Raw genomic sequence first — 19187 nt, 5'->3', positions numbered from 1 at the left:
AAGATATTGCTTAAAATGTGTTTGAAGATATTTCTGTATAGGCATAAGTGAGATTAAAGAACTTTTAGTTTTAGAGAACTCGTAGGTAGCCTGAAAAGAGAAATATTTCATATTTGAACATGTGCCTGAATACTGAATAGAGTGGAATAGATATAGAGGATATATATAGTGGGATATATCTAATTTGGATTGAGAAGTAATTGATATATATATAGATACATCCATACCTATATATACGTACTCCCTTCACCAGTCAACAAGAATCTGGCCAGAGGGGAAGTTGATGGACAACTCTCGGCAGAATGATGATTTATGAATTGTAAATGATTGAAACATAAATGTAACTTTTGGTAATATTCATGAAATGTTGAAATATCCTTTGAAGTTGAATCTAAAAGTGTCAAAGCCAATTACATTAGCATTAGAAGTCATCTTATCTAGTATCAATCGTGCCTCCTTGGTACAACCACATTTAGCATACATGTCTACCAAACTGGACGTTTTGGCAGTAACGAGTTCCTTAAGTTGGCTTTTTATCAGATGACCATGAATCTCTCTTCCAAAATTTAGAGCTCCCTATCACCACATGCTGGTAGAAATATGAGATATGTCATTGAGTTTGGATGAGGACCTTCCTTCAGCATTCTGTTAAAGAGATTAATGGCCTCTTTTGGCTGCCCATTTTTAATGAAGCCATCTATCAAAGTTCCATGTAACTGTGTTTCTATCCTCCATACATATTGCAGAAAACCTTTGTTGCCAAAGCTATATCATGTCATTTTGCATACATGTCGATTAAAGCAACAACAACAAACCAGTATAATTCCACTAATGGGGTCTGGGGATGGTAGTTTGTACGCATACCTTACCCCTACCCTAGGGTAGAGAGGCTGTTTCCGATAGACCTTCGGCTCCCTCCCTCCAAGAACTCCCCACCTTGCTCTTGGGTGACTCGAACTCACAACCTCTTGGTTGGAAGTGGAGGGTGCGCTAGATATAAAGATATTGGCCTCAAAACAAAACCATGGATTTCTTTTCCTTGCGTCAGTAAGGTAAGATCAGCACAAGCTGCCAGAACTCCAGTTAATGTTACAGGATTTGGCTTTACTGGAGGAACTGGCACTTTCTCCTCTATATATTTGCTGGAAGATGATTGAATGATTGGGAATATTTTAAAGCTTCAGAACTAAGCCCAGATTGTTGGAAACCAGATACGAGTACATTAAAAGACACAAGATTCGGCTTTAGACCCCAATTGACCACTTCAGATAGTAACTCATAAGCCTCATTCTTTTCCCCATTTCTTGCGTGTCCAGCTAGAAGAGTATTAAATGAAACTTCATCAGGTTTTAAGCCATAATCTTGCATTGACTTAAGAATACTACGTGCAGCATCCATTTTATGTTCATCAACATAAGCAGCGGTCATCTCGTTCAACACAGCAGTCTTTTTCTCCTTTATCCTCACAAACACACTCTGCGAGATCAATTCTTCCACATTTCGAATACATATTAATAAGTGATCCTTCGACATGAATATTACCACAAAATTCATTTTTAATAGCATACGCATGAACTGCTTGCCCAATCTTCAGATCACCCAAGCCTGCACATGCTGGTAAAATACTAACAATTGTCACAACATTAGGTTGGTCATAAGACCGCAACATCTCATTAAACACATTCAGGCCATTTTCAAAATAACCATTCTGCACACATCCTGAAATTACACCATTCCAAGAAGTAACTTTAGGTTTCATTCCATTCTTTTGCATCTCATTTAAGCACCTTATAGTTAGATCAACCTTTCCATTCTTATCATATCCAGATACAAGTGCATTCCAACATATCAAATCGGGCTTTACCCTATTATTTCATTGAGTGAAAAACACGTTCTGCTTCCTCCACGAGCCCTGCATTCATATAAGCAGATAATAAAGCAGTCCAAGAAACCACATCTTTTTCTTCCATTGAGTTAAATAAACGCTCTGATGATTCCAATTCTCCACAATTTGCATACATATGAATAAGCGCATTACTGACAAAAGTATCTTTAATTATACCCTTTCTCACTACAAATGCATGAACCATTTGCCCGAATTTTAATAATCTCATCCCCGCGCAAGCCTTGAGTAATGTAGGGACCACATAATTATCTAGCATTAAGCCCTCCTCGTCTATCATTAACTGCAAAATAAAGAAAGTTCATTCCACTGCTCAGACTTAGAGCAAGAATACGAAGGTAGAGTTCTCCCAGGCATTTCATCAAACAGTTTTCTTGCATCTTCCAACGACTGCAACCTTGTCGGCAACAAAGTTACTCGATTTCATGAGCTGACAATGGATTTACTTGCAGTTATACCTACGACACTTAATGGGTCTATTCAAGACGAAATTGTCTATTGGCGCTTGGCATTTGAAGTTTAAGGGGGAAACGGTGCCACAGGTAAGAGGGAGCAATAAGCTATATCCCAGAGTAGTCATGGGGAAACATAAAATAATGTGAGGTGAAAACAGCGTGGAAGAATGAATCAAATTGTTTAGGTTCCTAAACAGACTCGCATATGAAAGGAAATACTATTGTAGTATTATTAAATACATCTTATATTATCAGGTCACTTCAGATCTAATCTCAATTTTCAAATAACTTTTTACACCAAATTCATATAAGGAATCTGCAAAATAAGGAGTACTTGATATTAAGTATTGATGTAGATAATTTAAATATAATACCCCAGAAACTTTTTTGCTATCTATTACGTCTTCGTCCAGTCTCTAACTTGGACATGCATCCAAAAGTTGTAAACTTTATAGTACCTAAAGCTTATGTTTGGAAGGTTATATGGGCATCTATAAGGGAGGACAAGTAGTTTGGAACAAATTAGAAATGTTTAGTAGAAGAAAGGGAACATAAGCGCACGTGACCTAACTTTAATAAATCACTCCTAATGTGTTATGAATTAAACTATGAATTATATATCAAATGAAAGATCTTTGAGTCTAATTTTCGTAAAGAAAAATCGTTTGTGATTCCTACACTTCTACAAGAGGTTATGATTATTTTACTGAAGGATAGCGACAATAATTTATTCCCAAAAAATACCTTGGCACGACGTGTCAAAGGACATGTGGCACGACGTGCTAGGCCGAATTCGGGTCAAACGGGCAAAATTTTGAAAACTCTCTTGGCACGGGGTGCCATGCAATGTGTCGCACGACGTGCTAGGTCAATTTTTCAACACCGAAATCATATTTTATAAGGCACTCCGGGGAAAGAGAAGCCCACTTATTTTTATAGCATTTTGGAGAGGTTTTTCGAAGCAAGTATGACCTAGGGGTTTTCTAATCCACTCAAGGTAAAAATCCTACCATGAATTCAAGTTAGGAACTTTCGATTAACGTTGTTCAACACCTAAAAAATTTAAAATCCTATATTTTCAGCAAGAATTCAAAGGGTTTCGTAAGAATCCAAGACCTAGGGTTTCTGAGAGCAATATCTAAGGTAATTTATTTGCTCTCTACCATCAAAATCATAAATTTTACAGTGTATTATTGTGTTTGAAGGACCGGAAACGACATAGTTCATAGAAAAAAATCTAATTATGTTGTTATGGCCAAGTAGAACATAATTTGGTAATTTGGGTTAAAGTTAATGGTTGGGCTAATGGTTCTAACTCCTTGTTGTAGATTCTCAAAAGGTTTGGCTACACGAATTCGTTGGTAGAGTTCTTGATAGTCAATTAAGGTATGTTAAGCTTACAATTCCCTAAATCGGGGTGTAATAAGAAAATGCTTAATAAAATATTACTGATGAGAAAGTGCCTAATTGATTCTTAGGTGTAAATACTTTGACTATTTTTTTGAAATCCTTGATTATTTTAATGCTATAAATATATGCTACTTCATGATACAGTTAACTTACAAAAACTAAATTGCCTTGCATAATAACTCAGCTAGCTCAAAATATCAGAAGTATTTGAAACTTTTGTTTGATTTGATTGTTGTTATGCTATTGCTTGCATTCATTCAAATTCAAAAGGGAAAAGTAGCCAGCTTTTCCCGAGTGTAAGTGCCACGATAGAGGTGTTTAGCTTCCTCCAACTTGTAGGTGCTAATACGTTTAGATTCAGAAAGGAAAGGAAAAATATGGTTTAACCTCTCCGAGTGTAAGAGTTGCTAGGGCCGGGAACGGGATAACCATCCCCACACTTGCAGGTGCCACCAGATTTATGTGTTTGGGAGAAGTGGTCAACCTCCCCGGATTTAAAAGTCATCACGACCGGGGATTGGGCCAATCATCCTCACACTTGCAGGCACCATTACTTGTTAGATAGAATTTTCAGAATAAAGAAACTCAGCTATATTCAATTATCATAACTTAACTCAAATTTCATGTACCAGTTTAGCTTTCAGACTTAAGTTTTAATTTATTTAATTACTTAAGTTTATGGTTATTGTGTTTTTATTGTAACTGTATAGTCCAAAAAAATCTTGTCATTTGCTTATGGGGTGATAAACAAGACTTACTTGGTATCCTTTGAGGTACTTAACCCGTTTAGGCCTGTCACATCGTATGACAAGCATTGAGTGTATAGGTAACAAAGCTCGTGGCTAAATTTCGAACTTTTCGTGGAACTAGTAGATAGACTCCGTTGATTTCTTCTAGCGGTAGTTGACTATTATAATTTCAGTTACTTTTAAATATTTTATCATTCCAGGTGGATGCTCCGAAGACTTTGTTCTTTGTTTTAATCCTTCGAGGCTCGTGCCTTCCATTTATGAGTTTATAATTTTCTTTAGATATTATCTTTGCTAAACTTTTATTAGTTATTTCAGATGGGTTTAATATAAGACTTATTCACATTCGAGTGGCTTGAATAATCGTATCAGCATGTACCATTAGATATAACAGGGCTTGCTCGACGAAAAAGAGAGGTTGAGACAATACTATTACTAACACGTTATCTGAAAGTACTAAAAAACATACGAATAATACATTAATATATTTTAAATTTGCTGATGTTTTATTTTAATTTGATGAAAATTACATAACAAATCAAAATTAACACTTGAGATACACATTGCAAGCAATACCAGTTCAGGGATACTAATCGCTTTCGTTTGGAGTAATTCATATGTATTTGGTGACGCACAAGTTGAAAGAAAGCGATAAAATTACCTCAAAATTGTTTTTAAATACAGTTAAGTAAGTAGAACATTTAGAGCTGAAATTACCTTGAATCATGTTATAGCATACAATATTTTATCAAATAAATAAGAAATTTGAAATGATAGTTCTAATTAAGGACGATATATTTGTTGTTTATTTAATTGTATTGATTTTATATTAACATATAAGAACGACAATGATATACAAATTTAAACATGTCAATAATATTTTCCTAGTCATTTAAATAAAAATTAACATAATCTTTAACTGATAGTTTATTATTTAATGAAGTAGGATAATACAATAAAATTAGATTCTTGACCTTGTAGAAATTAAATGGCAATATTACCGTAATTGTCATTATTATTAGTTGTATAATGGTTAAAGATTCTCGGAAGAGTTAATATCTGCATTAACTAAATAATATTAAGATTGAGATCACGTAATCCTTGTTGATTACGCCCATTATAACAATTTTAGAATTCTGAAAAATCGTGCCAAAGATATCAGTAGTCATTAATTTTGATGATTATGTTTTTACTTGTACTACTTTCATATAATGTTTCATCCTATAATCTTATTCAAAATATTTATACAAAAACATTTAGCCTTCATGCAAATTCAGCGTTAGTTTCTCAGGTTTATAAATTTTATTTATACATCTATAAACTGCAAAATTACTATACCTAAAATTCAACAATAAAAAGTTATCAAATTTTTAAACATCATAACCGAAATATTGCTTGATTATCGAAATAAAATATTACTTTATTTTTAAACGGACGTAAAAATAATTTTATTGTTTTCAGCGATGCTCCTTTTATAGTCGGATCTTTTGTAGGGTGAAAAACCAGTTTCTTTCATATTACAGTCGGAAACTGTAACCCTACTCACAAAAACATTCCTTCTGATGACTATACTGCCGGAGTCGCAGTTTCGCTGCCGGAGATAGTAAAGAGACTGTTATCTATATTAGCAAGTTCAAATATATTTTTTTGGTTTATCAATGGAAACCCTATTACCGGTCAGTACTCTCCGCCCCTCACCTTTTTCACTATGCAACGTTCACCTTAGTTTAATCGAAATTCAATAGCGTAATGTGTACTTTCCTTTTTGATGATTCTCCGCTTAATGAAAATCAACATAGTAGTTGGTTTTCGAAAAGCAAATTGGGATGGAGGGAGTGTTTGATTGTAGATTTTTGTCAAATTGGAACAGTTAATATATTTACAAGGAAGTACAGTGCCAGTTAAAGAAATCCTAGTAAAGTGTTGGTAATATCTAACTGGGGTAGTGGTTTTCACAAGAACAAAAAATAAAGAAAAACAGAGAGGAAGAAAGCGATTGATATTGCAGAATAGTGAAAGAGATGAACTGCAGGAGAATCACTACTGATGATATATGTGTACTGCTAGTAGTGTAAATTTATTTTCATTTAAGGGGTTGTTTAATTATAATAGAAGATATGCTAAGAAAGACAATCCTTCTCATGTAGTTGTCTTTATTTTTCCTTGTTATTCCTTCAAAACTAAGAAGGGGAGCCTTAAAGCGATGGTAAAATTGCCTCCGTGTGACATATAGGTTAAGTGTTTGAGTGGATTAGCCATTGATGCTTGTGTGAGGGTAGGCTGCCCACATCACACCCCTTCCCCGAGGCTTGCATGAGAACTGGGTACTTCGTGCACTGAGCAGCCCTTTATTCCTTCAAAACTAAGTTTTTCCTATTTTTCCTTCTTTTTTTGATATACTCTTTGACCATTTGAGAATTGTTACCTTTTTGCATCTAACATGCAAGAGGAAAACCACCTGCAAGATACTGTAGGCAACTCCTCTCGAAGGGGGTGACTTGTTAGTATGGAAATGAAAGTAAAGGAATTGAAAGAATGCATAGGTTGGAATCATTCTTATGCGGTCCACTTTTCCTTCATATTCCCTTAAACCAATCAGACGTGTGTCTTTTTTCCATTTGCTCTTTCTTATCTGAGACATAATTGTTTAGTCTTCACCTTCTTGGAAATAAAATTGCCAAAAGGTCTCTCCATCTTTCTGATTGTATTTTAGTTTGGTTTGTTATACTGCCCTAACACATTTTGTTTCATTCATGTTTATTATTCTTGCTTACTATAGCTTGATACTGCGGTCCTACTACATCAAAACCAAAAACTCTCTCAAAAGCTAGAATCTCAGAAGATTGAGATTGCGGTTCTTGAAGATAAATTTACTGAATTGAGGGATAAACAGAAGCCATATGATAACAGTCTAGCAGTTATTCAGAAATCATGGGAAGAGGTATTGTATTTGGTTTCAGCATTTAGATGCTTAAGCATGATTCTGTTATTTAGCATAGATTTATGCTCTCTATAGCTGTCCTGTCAGTCTGATCCTCAAAGTACACACAGATAGACATTTTTTACATGCACGGACATGTTTATCCGTGTCCTGTATAGTGCTGCGTGTTTCTGAATGGAACTTTTGTCTTGCTTCTTTACTAGTTGGTTGGTGAGTTGGAAGTATGTTCCATCCGTTCAATGGATTCGTTAAGACATGGAAATGCAAGTAACCATCAGTCTAGTACAGAAGGTGAGAGATGCTCATTTATGCTAGTTTTTTTTCCTTGTTAACTCCCAAACTCTCTTCCCTCTCCTTCTAAAAAGGAACATAATGTGTTTTTCTGAAAAGGTTAGAAGGTTCTGATTCACTGAGGATAAGAGGATATGGTTGCTATCTAAGTTTGTCATAGAAGAAGATTTTGATGTAACAGTCCATGCTGGCTTCTAACTATGTATAACTTAGTTAGCTATGATAACTAACTTCTTTCATTAATGATTGTTGAATACTAATTTTAGCATCTAATTTTTGTTTTTTTACTAGGTAGGAACAAGAAGCAAAGATATTAAACTCCGTAGTAGACCATTGGTAGTGTTAATTAGGTAAATTTGTAGGCCATTGTATCCCTTTTCAATTAATTAGTGGCTCAACTTGAGATTATCAATGTAAGTGCTAGGGATACAATATTAAGCCTAACAGGAGGTGTGCAGTGATCTTAAGCTCCATTCCCTTCACTACCTTGTTCTAGTTTTTATCTATCTTCTCGGAACTCTTGAAATAAAACACGGAAGTTACTGTAGTGGAAAGAGATAGGATTCTTTACTGTAAGGTGCTTTTTTGCTTCCCAATACGCTCTTCAGGTTGGGTGTTGGTTTTCCAAAAGCAGATGGTGAACTCTAATGCCTTGGGTTACAGGGTATGGTGCAGAACGTTCTCTCACATTGAACACCAGGGTATATAGTACAGTTTTCCGTGCTTTTTGTTTTCGTCCTTTTCGCTATCTAGCCAATATTGTCTTATTCTCTGCACACTGCTGTTAAATTTGTGTGTTATGTCTATCTAAGCGGTACTTAATACGGTTGATGGACCTCAAAATATAGACCTCTCGTTGTCTTACCTTGAATACTAAGAATTTGGTAGAAGTGCTATTGCTGGTGTTGTGTTTTTCTAAAGCCGTTTTCATACATATTGTTATGGTAAGATAGATTTATTCTGAAGATTCCTTCTCTTTTAACTTAGAGTTGGCGTTATTTGGTCATCCCAGTAAAAGAAAAAAGTTGTAGCTTTAGGTTTCTGAAATTGCATCAATTTTGTTTCTCTTATCTATTCTTTATCACCTTGTTGCTAGATGGTTCTTTCTATGCATGTGAGGATTCTTTCTTAAGTCGCCTGTTACAAACTGGTGCAACTGAAAGCAGCTCTGCTGTTAACAATGTAACTCAAACGGAAGATGAACACAAGCAAATGGATGATGAAAAGATGATGAAAATATTGCAGAATATAGTAGCCACTGTAGATGACATTTGGCAAATGAAGGACAAGTTGTGTGCTGCGGTTCTCAAGGTGCTTCCTGAAGACGGTAAAAAGTTTTCAAATGTTTTTTCATCTCTCTGAGACGGCTGCCTTATTCCTTCTCCAGCTTTACTATATTTTAAGTTTTTGCTCTGTAGGGTCATGCCTCCAAAAGTCATCAAATGATTTGCGTATAGGAGTTAAAAATCTGAGACAAGCAATAAATGAACTACATCTGAAGCATCGATCCCTGGCTGGTGCATTACAGAGCCATAAAGATACCGATGCTAAGTATAAAGCCGAGCTTAAGCGTTTAAGAGGTAACTCCCTATTCTTGAGTCAACCATGATTCAACTAATGGTTAATGTTTTGACATTTTATTATTGGAAAACTCAAAATACTCTGGAAATTTGAAATGCTACGTTCCAGTTTGTCATCGTAGGTGCCAACTTGTTTAATTAGTCAATACTGTTTAACTGAGCATGTTGCCTTCGTTGATTTGTTTAAACTTATAATGTTTCTTTTTACCGGCAGAACTCTGGTCACTTTGGCGCAGTTATTGTGACTACCACTCTTTTCTCATTTAGTATTGTTATTCTGGTATGGCTGTAGTGTATAGGATGACTTTCGCTTTAGTCATCAAATCATGATGTCAGAGATTTCTGAGACAATAAGTGCAGAACTGGTAGAATTATTAACAGCTATTTTCCTTTGCCATGTGTTGTTAATTTTTTTTTTTGATTTTCCTTGTGAAGTTTTCTCAAGCCTTGGTTTAAATACAGGTAGAAAGCAAAAAAATATATCTTCACCGGTATGTTTAAGTAAATGAAAACATTGGACCGCTGTATTATGAATATCAAATGCATTATTGTGATCAAGCAAATGCATTTTAGAATTTGTTTCATGTGCTTTTTCTGATTTATTCTATAGGCTTTTCAGTCAAAACTGTCAACTTTTGGTGGTGCATTATGAATATTAATTCCATATGGGCCTAAGGTTGGCTTTCAAGATTAACTTTCATTTCATTTATTATGAAGGGGAGTTGGAGAGAACTATTGCGGATTTGGACGAAAGTAATAGCAAGTTGGCAATTCTAAAAGCAGAGAAAGATGCTGCCAAGGGGGTCCATTTCCCTGTCCTGAATCTTGGAAATAAGCACACTGGTAATGATAAGGCGAGAGATAAGCAGAGAGACATGCAGGATATGGAGACCACACTTAAGGAGTATTTGGTAATTTACTGGTTTGTGCGTCTACACTCATGTTTGATCCCACTTAAGTAGGTGAATGTATTATATGAACAAGATCCTGTTTACAGGACCAATCTTCTTTTCGTTTATTCGAACTCAAGCGTCTTCATGAAGAAAGGATCGATATATTGAAGCAGTTGTCCAACTTACAGGTTAACTTTGGTTTGATTGATTTCCTTCTTCCATTCTGTTGTTTGTTAGTGTTCTCTCTGTTTTACCGTTGTAGTACCTCGTTTGTTTGCTTCTTCACTAATGTTTTGAATGGATACTTCTTGACAGAACAAACTAAAGAATGTGAAAGTCATATGCTCTTCCCAACCATATGCCTTGGTTAAAGATCAACTTGCGAAAGCTAAAGCAGATGTATCTCTGTATCAGTCCCTATACAAGAAACTACAGGTTGTAGCTGGTTGGTAGTTCACTTGTATTTTGTTCTTTATTTGGTTTATCTTCTTGTTTTAAATTTTTGTCATTAAATAGGTGGAGAAAGACAATCTTTCTTGGAGGGAAAAAGAAATGAATTTGAAGAATGATTTAATTGATGTATTTCGGCGATCTTCCACTGTTGCTGATTCCAGAATAGCCTGGCTGGAAATGGAGATACAGAAACACATGCAAGAAAGAAGTATGATTGAGGCTAAGCTGGAAGAAGCATCAAGAGAACCTGGTATACCGAAAAAGCAGTTGCTGTTGATTACTGTTCCTTTTTTGGTTAAAATGTGTACTTTAATGTCGTAACAGGCAGCACTATTTAACTATAGATGCCATTTGTTTCAGGCAGGAAAGAAATTATTGCAGAATTTAAAAACTTGGTTTCTTCATTCCCTGAAACAATGGGCAATATGCAGAATCAACTAAGTAATTACAAGGAGACTGCTTCAGATGTTCATTCACCACGAGCTGATGTTCAGTCACTTTCCAGTATTCTTGACCGAAAGGTTTTGGTGCTAATCCACTAACTTTTCCTATTCCTTTATTTTTCAACTGGTTAGCTATTTAAATATAATGTTTTTGTTTGGCTTTTCAATAGTCTAAAGAGCTAGAAAGGTTGTCTGCCAAATCAGCTTCCCAAGTGACTGAAATACTGAAGTTACAAGCTATGGTATGTTCAACTTTGCTCCAATCTCTCTGCAGTCTTTCATCATCTATTTTCTGGATGCTATTCTTGTTGGATGCTTTATTAATTTCTTGTTAGTTTTTACTTCATTGCATCTGAGTAAGGATTTCACTTGCATTTTTTTGGCCTCTTCTATGAGTGTTTTCGATTTCAGGTGCTTGACTGAGTACAAATTTTAACATGAGATTGCTCCTTGGTTTGAATTTCGTGCCACAGGTTAATGATTTGAAAGAGAGTGATACGCAGTTAAAGCTTATTTGGGAGATGTATAAGCGTGAATCCGCTTTCTCAAGGTAAGGCATGGTTAAATGCTTATTGTGATTAAGTGTAAGTCATTTTTATTTTTTAAGAGTTTACTGGTGCACGCTTAATGTCTCTCTTGTGATTAAGTGAAGTCACTTTCTTGTGATTAAGCGAAGTCACTTTGTTAAAGAGCCTTTTGTGGACTAATTGCTTTTTAATTAATCATTGAGGAAAGCAGGGGAAATAGGAAGGGTTGGGCTCAGATAGTGTTTACTGGAAGTTAGAATTGAGCAGTAAACAGGGAAGTGACATTAGTGTTATTTCTTTTGAAATATTTTCGTTATATACATTGGATTAGTGTGATGATGGATTTTCTCAAATAATTTCTGTTTTAAATTGGAGCACCATATTGTGCCTTAATGCAATGATGGGTTTAGCTTGGAATTTGTTATATCATGTGTACATAGAAAACATTTCGTCCTTTATATTTCCGAATATGACATGCTTCTGTCCAACATCAACAACAACGATAACAAACCTAGTGTAATCCCACAAAGTGGGGTCTGGGAAGGTTTCTTCCGTCCAACATCATGCTTGTAAATCAAACGTATTTAACTGGATATATCACATTGTCATTTTGGTTTCTTACGGTGCTTCTAATTGCAATTGAGCTGCCAAAGGTACTTTTGACCAAATTGTATGTCCATGCTTGACTTCACGATGGTTTTGGAGAAAAAATGAATTGGTGAATACTTTCCTCCCTTTTTTTTTGTGATAACAATAGTTTCTGGGCCAGCTTGCAATACTTTCCTATTTGCACTGAAGTCCTTACAATCACTGTTTGCAGAATCTCTTCTTCCAATTTGTAATACTGAAATAGCATTTAGTGTTCTTTGATAGAAATCCTTGCTGATAAGCTATTGAATTTCATATATTTTAGGTATGTAGTTCCTCAATGGGCATATATCTTACTTGAATGGATCTTTTTCTTCACTGAATTTTTGATAAAATAATTGGTGCGCTATGCTTCCAAACATTACCATGGTGACCGCAGGGATGTTTTTGAGGCTCGGGATTCTGAGTACAGAGCTTGGGCTTGTGTTCAAAGTCTGAAGACTTCTCTTGATGAGCACAATTTGGAATTAAGAGTGAAATCTGCTATCGAAGCCGAGGCTAACTCCCAGCAGAAGCTAGCTGCTGCAGAAGCTGAGATTGCAGAGCTGAGACAGAAGTTGGATGCTTCTAAAAGGTCTGTTCAACCACTTGTTATATTGAATGACGAGTCATCATAGTGCTGTTGGTAGATCATTCAGAAAATTGTATGTGTGCGCTTAAACGACATCTTCCTAAATAGGGGTTGAAATTATTATGTATTCCCATACATGAAAAACTCTTAAGTCGAAAGTAATGGTTGGAGGGGCACAAGTCCACTATTAGTGGGAAGAGTGGATTTTAGCCAGGTTGTGAGGATGCCCATGCCTCCGGCTTCATTTCACTTCTAGCGGCGGCCCGGCGAATTTTGTGGCCTAAAGCGAAATTTTATAAGGGGCCTTAACTTATTTTATAAAAGAAACTTTTTTATTTGCAGTCTATTTTTCTACCTTTTTTAGATGTAAAGTTATTAATAATTTTCTTATAATCAGTTTCTCCTAATACGTCTTTCTCAATTGACAATATAACTAATCAATTTAACCTCTCTTGAGACATTGTTGATCTTAGGTAAGATTTATCAATTTTAATTTTGAAAAACTTATTTCCGCTAAAGCAACGGTAACAAGAATTATTAACATTATTCTATAAGCAATATACGCATTTGGAAAAGAAGTAAATCTTTTTATTTGATTGAGTATATCAATTAAACTATTATCTTCTAATTGTACTATTTTTCTTAACATATTTAATTCAGAAAATAAATCTAAACCATCAATATCGGATTGATTATTAAGTCTTAGGAACATTCAAGATTAAGGAAATATTTTTTTCAAATTTTCATCATCTACTGATCTCAGTTTTTTACCGTTAAATAGAAAATCAAAAATATTTTCATATGCTTCGAATTGTTAGATTTTGAAGTGAGAAAATAGCGTTGTCTACTATGTATAAAAAGTAATCAACTCTAAAGGACTCTTCGAAAGATTTTGAGATTTCATTATCAATATTCTCATCAAATTGTTTCTTCCTATATATCACACGTTCCTTATGAAATTTGGGTTCGATTTTCATTTTAAATGCAATTTCCTTAGCAAAAATCATAGCAGTTGCAAATCTTTCTTCTCTATATTTGTTGAAGAAATAAATCAAACCTTTTCACTTCACATAACTTTTTTTAAACTTATATATAACCTATTATCTGTAACAAAAAATGGCCTCCCACAAATGTGGGGCCTAAAGCAGTTGCTTTACTTGCTTTAGGGATGGGCCGCCCCTGAGCATGTTTACCAATCAAAGTTGCAGTAGTGGAATCTTATCTTGATGGTTTTAGGAGAGGGCCTTGGGCTTTGGAGAGAAAGATGGCCCTGGAGAGTGTTCGGGGATTTACTGAGTATTCTATGGTGCAAGCTTCATGGAATTGTCGAGATAAGGGAGATTTTGAGATCCACACCTTCGCTCCTGATGTATTCTATATAACCGGTCAGTTATGTTGGGAGAATGAATCTTTTCTAGGATGCTAGTTAGTTTTGATGCTTATGGGCGTTTGACCTGGATTTCACCAGCAGGTCCAATTGGGTCATGAGATTCTGAGATAAATGCGGTAGTCGATGCTCATTACGTTCTTCCATATACCTGTGGGCTTATTTTTCTAGCTTCTTTCATATAAATTGGTTCAAGATTGCAACAAAGGTAATAGGATTATTTGCATTTCTAGTGTTGAGAAGCTTTAAAATATATATGGTCTTTTTATCAATTTGATAGAACTCTTCTTTTCCTTGTTCCTTTTTTGATAAAGTAATAAAATTCATTAAAAAAGGGAAAAGCCTCACCCGTATACAAGAAGTATACTAATAAGTCGAATTTTCCTTGTTCCTTGTAATAATTAATTAGCGTCGTGAAGAATATTCACAAAGATTGTTAGTTCTTGTTACTTCAGGGAACGGTCTAGACTCTCGGAAGTCTTGAAGTCCAAGCATGAAGAAACTGAGGCCTACCTCTCTGAGATTGAGGTCTGTTTACTGCTTAACTTGTATGTGCTTATAGGTCAGTTGTATAGAACACTAGCTTTGTAAAACAATCTGAAAGATTAGAGAGATTCGTTTGTTCCAGACAATTGGGCAAGCCTACGATGATATGCAATCACAAAATCAGCAGCTCTTCCAGCAAATCACAGAGAGAGATGATTACAATATCAAGGTAATATATCTGACAGAAATGCCTTCAATCTGTTATCATTTTTGTAAATTTGGCAAAAATCTTCAACTAATTTATGTACCATTAGTTACTTAGAGGTACCATTAGTCCTCCCTATTTGCTCTAATTGGTGAATTCTGTTATTTGTTGTCAATTAGATGCTTCATGAATCAATTAACTTCTTCATGTGAACTAAAGTTGCATCTTGGTGGAGGAGTCAGTAAAATTAGGGAGAAGCATGGTTTTGGTATTTCTGTTCAGACTTTATTTGTCAGATGGTTTCGAGTGATTAACTTTTGCTTTTGGTTTTACATCATATGACAATGAGAAAAAGTGATTGACTATGGGTGTTCATTGTTCCTGGTGAATGATTTACACTGCTTAGGGGTGTTAATAATTTCTGATGCAACCTTGTTACTACCTCTCTATTGGTTTACCATACCAATTAACTCTTTTACGTCTAAATGCTCAGCACTACTACGGTACTACCCCTCCAGTGACCCTGATCTACATTTTCTGTTTTCATCAGTGATGACAACCCACCATACCCAGTTATTTCCTTTCTTTTTTTTGATAAGGATAAATATTATTAATATCCAGCGACAAGAGAGTGCTATAAAATATATACAAGGGGCAGCATCATTACTTACACCAAAAATAGAGTAGAGAAATACATCTGTATTTAATGCTAATTGCAGCTTTGGATTTGCTTTCAGTAAACATATTGACTTGCTACTACTTCCATGGCTATCTTTCATCAGCCATTACTCTCTTATGTGTATTTATTTGGGGAAACTGCTTAGAATGTTTTCCACTGTCCTAGTTTTATGCTGGTTTTATCCTTGCCCATGGTTTTCACCTTCACAGCATTAGTTGCTTTTCTGTGACCACTATTTTAGACACTCTTCCGTAGCTTTGCATTGATATTTTGGGTTTTTAAAGGAGTTTTCTATCCACGATGTTTTAAGGAGTTTTGTTGTATCAGTTCAAGATCTTCGAGGATACTCTGAAAAACATGCTTTACATGATTGCTGGATTGCACACTCTGAACAGTCATCAGTCTTTGCATTTCTATTGTGTCAGGTTTCTACTGCTGCCAATTTAGTACTATCTGATAAGTTTATCTTCTGCTCCTTAGCTTGTTTTAGAGGGACTACGGGCAAGACAGCAGCGGGATTGTCTGGCCTGGGAAACTCAAACCATAGAGAGAGCGGTTGAAGATGCCAATACAGCGGTCAGTTTCTATGAAATGAAAGCTGCCAAAGTTGATGACCAGGTAATTGGGGATCTTCTTTGGAGTTCCAAATGCTTTATATTGCTGCAGGGACTTAAAGTGTGTTTGTTTCCTTTCAGTTGAGGGGATGCTCAGATCTAGTTCAGAAACTTGCAGAAGATAGGATTCAGAGTTCTCTTGCTCTGGAGAACACCCAAAAACGGTTGTTAGATGTAAGAAAATCGTCCCAGCAATTGCGGGAGACACTGGAAGAATTGCAGTCCAAGATAGACAAAAGTCGAGTTGATCTTGCAGAGTTGCAGATAGAACTAGAGAAAGAGAGGTAAATTGGAGGTTAACGTTTGTCTGTATCCCGAGTATCAATTTAGCTCTTAAACCAATAGTCTCTTATGCATTCCCTTATTATCTTGTCCTCGCGTTACTTGACTAGGTTTGAGAGGAAAAGAGCAGAGGAGGATGTAGAAGCTCTGAGGAGAAAGACTTCACGGTTGAGATCACACATCGAAGGGTCATCTGTTATTGAGAAGCTTCAGCAGAAGCTAAGGGAATACAAGGAAATACTCAACTGTAGTATTTGCTTTGATAAGCGAAAAGAGGTAGGACCAACTGACTTTTTTCTTATTTCTTTGGTCGATCAGCATCAGGTAGGTGAAGCTGAAAAAACACATGAAATGTCACATCTGTTGTAGGATCCACTGGTTTCTGATACTGGCAGCAGATGGGATGAAAAGATGATGGGTTCTTAGTTTAGATTGGTTATTGAGATAATAGTATGAGCTATCCAAGAGATTCTTCAGTGATGAGATTCTATGGTTTTAAATATTGGGAACAGCCAGAATTAATGAGACTGAATAGTACATATAACCAAACATGTGCTTGGCAGTAGGCTAACTGCAATATAGATATTAGGTGATCTTGTCTGATGTGGATGAGCGTAGTGATAGACTGATACTTCCCCCATTTTGTGAGATCATAAGAGATTCTGAATGCCAACTTATTGCGATGATTGGTTCTCGTTTTGCCACGGTGTTAATAGAACTAGTTTTCTCCAAATATTTTTTTTTTATAATGGTAGCATCTGGCCAGTTTGCGTGCACCTCGACTATTCCACCAGGTACTTGTTACCTCCCACTAGGATAGATATCAAATATCTTTGCCTACCAAGGACTTAAGCAGATGGAAAGAAATCACCTTTTTTGTCTTGGCAGCGATTTGAGCCTTAGTCTCCAAGGTTTCCACCCAATTTATAGACCCCTAGGCCACATCCTTGGGTGTGTCTATTTTTCTCCAAACATGTAATAATCTCCTTATTGAAGAAAGAATTTAACCTTGCTCTTACTCTTTCTACCGATAACTGTTTTACTGAGAGCTAAGATGTCTTTATTACATTACAGGTTGTCCTCACGAAATGTTTCCATCTCTTTTGTAATCCGTGTATCCAAAAAATTGTTGAGACTCGTCACCGCAAATGCCCTGTGTGCTCTGCAAGTTTTGGAACAAATGATGTGAAGGCTGTTTATATCTGATAAGAAACATGAGAATGTCTAGGCCTTATGCCACTGGTGAAGCAAGATCATCATCCAGTGATTGTCTGGGCATATTTACGCAGGTAATAACATAAAAAAGAAAATTCTGCTGATGGTTGAAGTTGGTGGTCTGCATGAACTTGCTGGTACTGGTTCAAAGGTTATTGATTTTGTTTTAAGTTTTTGCTTGTGCTGTCCAAAGTTGTTGATCATGTTAATTTAACTTTCCTTTCTGTTAAGTGAAGGCACTTAAGTTCAGATGTTTGGTTACTAAGTGCTAGAGTAGATGCAATGCCTGAAAGACAAGCTTGCTTCACCGCGTTGAATCCCCCCCCCCCCCCCCCCCCAAAAAAACCCACCCCACAATTTATGTAGTGTTTATTGTTCATAGTTGCTGCTTGACTAGGTATGTAGTTCAAGTCTTTAAGAAAATTAGCTCCGGTCAGTACTAACATGTTCTACCTTGACATTCGCAACTACAACTGCAAGAGGCAGCATTAAGTACACTTGTTGCAGAAGGCCTCTGCTCAGGACCAGTCAATTTCTTAGCAATTTCCTCACAAGGTGCATATAATTAATCTTCTCTTTTTTCATTTGATTTACCATGGTCTTGCGTCATCAGAAAAAGAGGACGGCTAGTTGATAAATAATTTTGGGAATTCGAGAAATGTTTGCTCATTTTAACAAATTTATTTTGTTCTGCTTCTTGGTCAAGTTTTAGAAAACAAAATAAACATTTCCAAAAAAAAAAAAGAACCAACAGCTTGAAAGTTGTTTTTGGGTGAAAACAACTATTGTAACTTTAAGAACACTAGCAGTAGCAGATGTGTTTCAGCTTTTCGTAAAATTATCCATGAGGTATTGGACGAGACAGGCCCAAACACCAGGAGTTGGAAGAAAGTAGGTAACCTCTTTGATGTTGTCTAGACAGGTTAACTCTTGGAGTTGTAATTATATATGTGTTTATTTTTGACTTGTATCGAGTAGCGTTCGATTGGAAAGCATAATCAAAATATACAAGCTCTTATGGTTTCTGGTGCTTCAATTGAACATTACCAAGTAGTGACAATCATCTCGTTGTCTGATCTGTTTGTAATTTATTAATTGTGGAAGTGTATAGAGTGTTGTTTGAGAGATACTGCAAGGCAATGAAGAGGTCGCACTGACTTGTTATAATGGAGGAATGAGCCTTGGGGGGGAGGGGGTTAGAAAAAACGATGTAATCATTATCTAACTTTGCCAAGACCCTGATTTAGCCCTTGGAACTGCACCTCACTCTGATCCTAACTCTTTCACAATACTTCATCAACACCAAGTTGGAGGCTAGCAAGTGGAAGTCAGTGCATGCCTAGGGCCTAGCTAGGCCTGATAAACTTGATCTAAAATATATAGTATTCATGTACTCTGCTCTGCTAAGAAAGAATAACAAACTTGTGACATTACGCTCTGCTGTCATAGTTAAAG

General features: G+C 35.9%; 2 protein-coding genes across 2 annotated transcripts; one reads left to right on the top strand and one right to left on the bottom strand.

Annotated features, from left to right (window-relative positions):
- Nucleotides 1–1131: 1131 nt before the first annotated feature.
- On the bottom strand, nt 1132–2090 carry LOC104118368 (putative pentatricopeptide repeat-containing protein At3g23330). The gene is made up of 3 exons (XM_070201196.1): nt 1892–2090; nt 1577–1719; nt 1132–1476 (listed from the first exon to the last, which is right to left on the bottom strand). The coding sequence occupies exons 1-3, from the start codon at nt 2088–2090 to the stop codon at nt 1132–1134; spliced, it is 687 nt and encodes a 228-aa protein (XP_070057297.1).
- Nucleotides 2091–6014: 3924 nt separating this feature from the next.
- Nucleotides 6015–18039, top strand: LOC104118363 (E3 ubiquitin-protein ligase BRE1-like 1). The gene is made up of 19 exons (XM_009629590.4): nt 6015–6193; nt 7297–7458; nt 7662–7749; nt 8846–9076; nt 9168–9329; nt 10047–10240; nt 10327–10410; nt 10538–10657; nt 10739–10925; nt 11036–11196; nt 11289–11360; nt 11592–11668; nt 12673–12867; nt 14707–14779; nt 14880–14966; nt 16102–16239; nt 16317–16519; nt 16628–16793; nt 17592–18039. Exons 1-19 carry the CDS (start codon nt 6176–6178, stop codon nt 17721–17723), a joined length of 2550 nt encoding a protein of 849 aa, XP_009627885.1. The 5' UTR covers nt 6015–6175; the 3' UTR covers nt 17724–18039.
- Nucleotides 18040–19187: the final 1148 nt, after the last annotated feature.

This window comes from Nicotiana tomentosiformis, chromosome 4 (genome assembly GCF_000390325.3).
Source record: "Nicotiana tomentosiformis chromosome 4, ASM39032v3, whole genome shotgun sequence".
NCBI lineage: Eukaryota > Viridiplantae > Streptophyta > Magnoliopsida > Solanales > Solanaceae > Nicotiana > Nicotiana tomentosiformis.
Note: the sequence above shows the minus strand (reverse complement) of the source record. Positions and strands in the feature narration are given on the sequence as shown.